The sequence below is a fragment of the Sinocyclocheilus grahami genome, unplaced genomic scaffold (assembly GCF_001515645.1).
Source record: "Sinocyclocheilus grahami isolate Dianchi unplaced genomic scaffold, SAMN03320097.WGS_v1.1 scaffold2053.1, whole genome shotgun sequence".
In the NCBI taxonomy this organism is placed as follows: Eukaryota; Metazoa; Chordata; class Actinopteri; order Cypriniformes; family Cyprinidae; genus Sinocyclocheilus; species Sinocyclocheilus grahami.
In genome coordinates, this window is record NW_015507232.1 from 36,932 (window position 1) to 44,074 (window position 7,143).

At 38.8% G+C, this 7,143-nt stretch overlaps 2 protein-coding genes across 2 annotated transcripts in view; both read left to right on the plus strand.

Annotated features, from left to right (window-relative positions):
- The window catches only part of LOC107573869 (uncharacterized), a 69,892-nt gene that overhangs the window by 10,399 nt on the left and 52,350 nt on the right, over positions 1–7,143 (plus strand). The gene's annotated exons all lie outside the window — the stretch shown is intronic.
- The window catches only part of LOC107573868 (ribonuclease inhibitor-like), a 27,693-nt gene continuing 26,041 nt past the window's right edge, over positions 5,492–7,143 (plus strand). The window contains exon 1 of the mRNA XM_016260325.1: positions 5,492–6,052. Within this exon, the coding sequence (XP_016115811.1) occupies positions 5,940–6,052 (113 nt within the window). The 5' untranslated portion in view covers positions 5,492–5,939. The remainder of the gene's footprint in view (positions 6,053–7,143) is intronic.

Consider the following 7,143-nt stretch of genomic DNA (forward strand, 5'->3'; position numbering starts at 1 on the left):
ATGTATGGGCACACTCTAAGGACACATAAAACATTGGGTGGGAGTGTGCCTCTTGGTGGCGCTATAATTGAACAAAACATGAAATTGCCATTGACTACAATAGAGTATTATGATATAATATGCTATATTTCACGAATGCATTGGTGTACCATTACAAAACTTTATATGTACCATCGAGACCATGACTTGAAAGTACTCAAATAGTTGAGACAAAAGTAATAATGAAATTTCAAATAAATGCTAATAGCTTTCTGGGAATTTTGCCTATTGTAATGAGACTGGTATTAATAGATTCCTTGGGTCATGCTGAGTACAGTGAATCCATTGTTGCCATAGTCAGCCAAACTTCCTGTCCGCCATTTTGATTTTCTTAAAAAAACTACTTTTCGATCTCCTCCTAGACCGTTGGTCCGATTTTCACCAAAATCGATTCATATCAGCTTCAGACAATGCTGACAAAAAATTATGGATTTTGTGTTGATAGACAAAACCGTTTTCATATACCACAGCAACAAATTTGAGGCATGATGCCAAAATGACTCTGAGGCTGTATCTCTGCATAGCTTTGATATAATGACAACAAACTTTGTGTGTGTCAATGTCAGCTCACACAGAACACACCAAAATGATTTGATTACAGCACCACCTGTTGGTCAAAAGTGATAAGCCATTTAATCATATTTCTAGAGGTTGTATTTTAGATTTTTCAGCCATTTCAATTACAATCATCCTAAAATTGCTTTTTATTACCTCTGGAGTGCTTGGCCCCGTGATTGCTGCTTGCAGCTATATTTTATTTTGTCATTGTACAGCCATGCAATAATTCCTGTGGTGAAGAACTTCCTACTTCCTAGGTTTTCAGATGTTACATTTTGCAAAGCAAATTTGGAGTTGACGTCAGTGTCACATAATATTGTCCCAGTTACCCTTCAAATCCTGCAAAGACAAGGTGTTTTTGATTGACTTTACTATAGCAAACATCTTCATTTAAAGACTGTATGATTTATGGTTATTATGCTGCATGTTATTTGGAGGAGCAGCATCTTGAGGAGAAAATGTCATTCTAGTGTTGTACAGTGAATTCAGATGAAACTATCAGCTTGTGAGCGTCAGGCACAATAATATGAGCCCTTCCCCATACTAAAACACAGAACACTTTTCAGTGATCTGTACATCAATAACCGTACGTAACTTGTTTCTTAGATGTCATGTGCAGTGTCAGCATATCCTGAATTTGTTCACAGCTGTATTACTATTACAGATTACAATACTCAAACTATGCTCCTTATTGTTAACGTCAACACAGTGAGGCCATTTGTAACTTGAATGTGCGAGGCTTCCAGTGTCTTTCATTTCCAGTTATTTTAGCTGTACAAAAACAGTATTTGTTATCATCATATTTTATTGCATTATCATAATCATGAACACAATGGTTTGTAGCACAAATAGTTTTACCATTTATTGCACTTTGTTATTTTCTAGTTATTTACCTTCAGGCAATTTAATGTCCTGCATTATTTTACTCATTGTGCCCTCCTATAAACAAGACAAAAGTTTAACCTATTTAATCTGCATAAAAAACATTAGAAAATAGATATTTGTGTAATTTTTATTTTGTTTTTGACTGTTAAAACAAAAAAAAGGTGTTGTTTGTCTCAATAAATTGAGTTAATTTAAAAATATAATACCAAAATTATATTGCTCTTTGTTTTTAAAAAGGTTATAAAAATGTCAATAAATATCGATACCGAACGATATGAAACATTATATCGTTGATACATTTTTTAGCTATATCGCCCAGCCCTAGTGAACACACTCAAACTCAGTCCCGGCGCAATGTGTTTTTTGCTAGTTTCAGCTCGACACATTATTTTCACGTGGTTTAAATAGCAAATGCACCTGCGCCCATCTGTGAAACCAGGTGTGTTCAAGCGCATTGTTGGCGACTGAAGACGATTGCGCCATTGACCAACTAAAGCCTGGTCTAAAGTCAATGGCTCAGCATTTTTTATTTATTTATTTATTTAAAGGGCACGTTAGTAATATGAGCATATAGACGGGTGCACAACGCGCAGCAGCACACAAACAGCACTACATTAAACTATAGATATAACGTTGAATATAATGCACTGGGTGAATATCGTGGGTCCTGATGTCAAATGTCTGATTTTACCAGTAATACCACTGTAGCCAGTGACAGTTAAAAGCATATAACGTATTTTCAGCTTCAGAGTAATGAATATTTTTCTTCTGGTGTCACCATTGCCCTGTGTTCAAGTTCAGTTCAATTTAAGCCACCATCCCAAATTCATACGAAATTTGTAATTTTAATCAACAGTCCTTTTTTGTTAACTTTTTACCTTATGTCCAAGAAGATATAATAATAAAACAAAACACACCTGCTTTAAATTGACTTAAAATATTGTGATAATATTGTATTGTGAGTTCAGTATCAAGATATGAAGGACAAATCATGTTGAAACTAGTTTCTTGTTTTGTACCTCTTTCAAAACAATTGCATAGAACGGACCTGTCTGAGGGCCTTAAATATTGTTTTTCCAAAGTTTGTGTCTGTATCTCAATTATTAAAGTTATCTTAACATGATATTAGGTTCCTAAGAACCTTGTTGTTGGCGACATAAATCTAAGGTCTGTAAAATATGCCTTGCATATTTGAGCGTTTTCGTGTTTTTCAGCCCCCTGAAGTATATTTATTATTTACAGGCCAAAATGTTTAAAAGCAGGTATGCATGATATCTCAAGAATTATGATTGCTGGCCTCATAGAAATTACTTATATCTATAAACTGATAAATTAACATACAAATATGAGGCACCAGCACATTGCTTTCACGTTAAAAAATGAAATGTGCTGGAATAATATGATTACAGTGAAATTGGTGTAAACGTGATTGTGTTACTGATCGTGTTTGTTTGGTGAACACAGCGAAACTCATTGTGGAGAAGAGCAGCTATCACACATTTGACAAATATAATAATCTGCAGGTCTGAGATTTGAGGGGTTTCCAGCAGCGCTTCAACAATGAAACATCAGCTCTGAATATAATCTTCATCAGATGTGAGGATCAGTTAGTTGATGTGTGTGAGTGACGTCACGTTACAGCAGCAGAAACACATCCAGCTCTGAACAGAGTCCTGCTTTTCTCCTGCTGCTGAAGTCAGATATGTTCAGTAAGACACAAGAGCATCAGTGAGCTCAGATACTGACGATGCTATGAAACCGCAGACAGAACTGAAGGAGGAATGATTTCTGTGTTTCTCAGGATCTTCAGGAAGAGATCTTCATCTCCTGACCCCAGCTGTGTGTCTCTGAAGAGTGATGCATCCATGGGTCATCCTCCTGTGAAATTCAGTGATGAAGCAGTGACCTCTGACCCCAGGTGAGACACACAACTACTGCTTTCTCAGTGTGTCCCACAGGAGTTTGTGAGACTGTGGTGGGTGGACTCGGTCCCTCTAGGGGGGTCCGGGGACATGCCCCCCCGCAAGAAAATGTTGTAGATTTTAAAGTTAAATGTATCTATCTGGTGCACTTTGAGAGTTCAACATTAAGAGCTCCAACACAGGTTCAGTGTGCAAACTAAACAAAGAGAAGAGCTGGTGAAGTGACTGTACTTGAGGTTTAAAGGGGAATAATCCTCTTTTTAGTTGTGATATAGTGTCTCAGTCTAAATTACACTCACACCAGTGAATCTGGAAGCCTAGCTAATCAGAATATAATCATAATAATAATAATAATTTTAGAATATTATTCCTATGACAGTAATAGCCATATATTGTAAAACAATTGCACTGTAAAATAAATAAAAATGAGTATTTCACAGCTATATTATTTGACCTTATTCTACAGGAGGGAAATTACAATACTTGTGTCCTAATTTCTACACTCGCAAGCAGGGCCTAAAACTAACTTTTTACCACATCTGCCATTTTAATCACAATACAAACAAAGATGCTACACACATGTGGCATGAGCAGCTTTTTGATTGAAATTTGATTTCATCCTTTCAGCATTTGAAGCAAAAACATAATGGTCATAAATAAAAATGAGTATTTCACAGCTATATTATTTTACCTTATTCTACAGGAGGGAAATTACAATACTTGAGTCCTAATTTCTACACTCGCAAGCAGGGCCTAAAACTAACTTTTTGCCACGTCTGCCATTTTAATCACAATACAAACAAAGATGCATGAGCAGCTTTTTGATTTAAATTTGATTTCATCCTTTCAGCGACGTGAAAGAGTACTCGCGCGCTGTGAGAGGCGCTTTCTGTGTGTGTGCTTCAGTGTCTGCGCTCAGAAAACCGGACCGAACTGAGCTCTCTCTTGCGTCGTCAGATTTATCTCTATGTCTGCTCTTCTCTTACTCCCACATATTGACATTTTTTTACGTTTTATGAGATGTGCAGCAAGTGAATGTTAGCTTATGTCCCGCCGGTTCATGTACGCATCTAACCTCCGAACCACGCAGCAGATTCCTTCTGAATTAATCTCTTTCCAGATCGTCCCTCAATCGTACATCGTAGTTTTTGTCATTCAAAAAGAGTTTTAGTTCGTTATCGTCTCGTTGTCGTCGGTGAAAAAAATGTCGTTGACAAATTATGACGAAAATTATTCATCAACGAAATTAACCCTGTAACACACGCAGTACCAGTTATGTGATTTATCGGTACTGTACTTTTATTTCAAGCGTTGCATGCTCGTAGTTTCTGCGCTTTAGTGAAGTGATATACAGCGCGGTGCAACATTCACGCGTGCAATAGAAGAGTGTGCGCTACGAGCATGGTATAACATCTGGCAGGACAAGATAGTTTGCTTTTCTGAGCAAAGATACTTTTTATTTCATAACAAGTTACGAAAATAACGATAGAATAATGAGACTGACATTAGACCTGTCCACATCTCATCTGACCACAGATACTGAATCGGGACAGTGCGTTCTTCTCAGGCACTCTTTACTTAAACTGCATCTGACAGAAGTGTCAATAGCTTTCATGCACGTCTTTTAAAATAAAAATCTTGCATCAGAAAAACATTTAGAATTACGTTTTTTCTTGTTGATGTCATTTCTTTGGCCATACACTTCGCGACCCACTTTTGGGTCCTGACCCACCAGTTGAGAAACACTGCTTTAGACTGTATCGTGATTCCGGCTTTTCAGTCTCCAAATTTATCACATAATAATGATGATGTTTGTTCTGCAGTTTCAATGTTTAAGACTCTGTAAGGACCTGCAGGAGCTTGTTTTACTCACACTTACTTTACTCACTCCTTAACAGACAAGACTGAAATATCTATTGATTTAGATTTTAATTTACACATCCTTTATTTTCAGATATGTTTAATCTGTTGTTCTTGTGATATTTCAGCAGAGCAGATGGAGAGAGAAGCATCTCTGGAGGAGCCGCCTCTGTCTTCTGTCTGAACAACACGAGCGTTACAGCGTCTCTGAATAAACATGATCTCGCTGCTTTCTATCTGTTTTACTGCTATTTAACAAAGAACAAGGAGCCACTGGAGTTTCTGGATAAAAGATTCAAACAACACAGTTCCAGTAAAGTCTCTCTGTATGATCTAATATCAGCAGTAGGTAAAGCTGTTGAGAGTGAGAATGGACGTCTGGATCTGTCCCTGCGGTTCCTGCTGGGCATCTCACTGGAGTCCAATCAGAGACTCTTACAGGATCTACTGACACACACAGAGAACAGCTCCGAGACCATCAGAGAAACCACACAGTACATTAAAGAGACGATCAGAAATGGACATGAACTCTCCACTGAAAGATCTATCAATCTGTTGCTCTGTCTGCTGGAAGTGAAAGATCAGACTCTGTCCAGAGAGATTCAGGAGTTTGTGAAATCAGACAAACAATCAGAGAAGAAACTCTCTCCTGTTTACTGCTCAACAATCTCCTACATGCTTCAGATGTCAGAGGAGCCGCTGGATGAGCTGAACACCATGAAATACAACACATCAGCTGAGGGGAGAAGAAGACTGATACCAGCTGTGGTCAACTGCAGAAAAGCTCTGTGAGTGTTTCATCATTAACTAAACTATCATATTTAATAATGAATCTGACACCTTTAAAATAAATGTTCCTGAATGAGAGATTTTCTCCTGAATAACAGGCCAGAATCTTAAAGGGGTCACGACAGGTGTTTTTAATACAGTAGAATGTATGTTAGCGCCGCGGTAAACACAACCCAGTCACATGAGAAACTGGTTCATTAAATCAGCAGCAGCAAAGAGACGCTCGACACATTGATCAGTAAAACTGACATTCAGACAGTACTAGTACTAACTAAGTAGTACTAACCCTTATATTTGATAGACCCACAATAATCTCATTTTTTTAAGCATTCAGCCGGCAGATAAATCTATATATAAGATTTTGTAACAGTGCTTTAAAAGTGATTACTCTTGCACTCACAAACATTAGTCAAGTCAATTCAAGTCTGCTTTATTGTCAATTCTTCCACATGTACAGCACATACACACAGAGAATTGAAATTGCGTTACTCTCAGACCCTCTGTGATGTGCACACCCAGGAACTTGGTGCTGCTCACCCTCTCCACAGTCACTCCATTGACGGTCAGAGGAGCATGCTGAGTGTGCACTCTTCTGAAGTCAACAACAATCTCCTTCGTCGTCTTCACATTCAGAGAGAGATTGTTGTCACTGCACCACCTGGCCAGGCGGCTCACCTCGCTCCTGTAGTTTGTCTCATCTCTGTTGCTAATGAGACCCACTACAGTCGTGTCATCCGCAAACTTAATAAGGAGGTTGGAGTTGTGTGACGGTGGCAGTCGTGGGTCAGCAGAGTGAAGAGGAGGGGGCTCAGCACACATCCTTGGGGGGCCCCAGTGTTCAGTGTGATGGTGGTGGATGTGTTGCTGCCGACCCGAACTGCCTGAGGTCTTCCAGTCAGAAAGTCCAACAGCCAGTTGCACAGCGAAGTGTTGAGCCCCAGCTGGACCAGTTTGTGAATGAGCTGTTGAGGGATGATTGTGTTGAATGCTGAACTGAAGTCTATGAACAGCATTCTGACGTATGAGTCTTTTTTGTCCAGATGTGTGAGTGCTGAGTGGAGGGTAGTGGCGATGGCGTCATCGGTCGAGC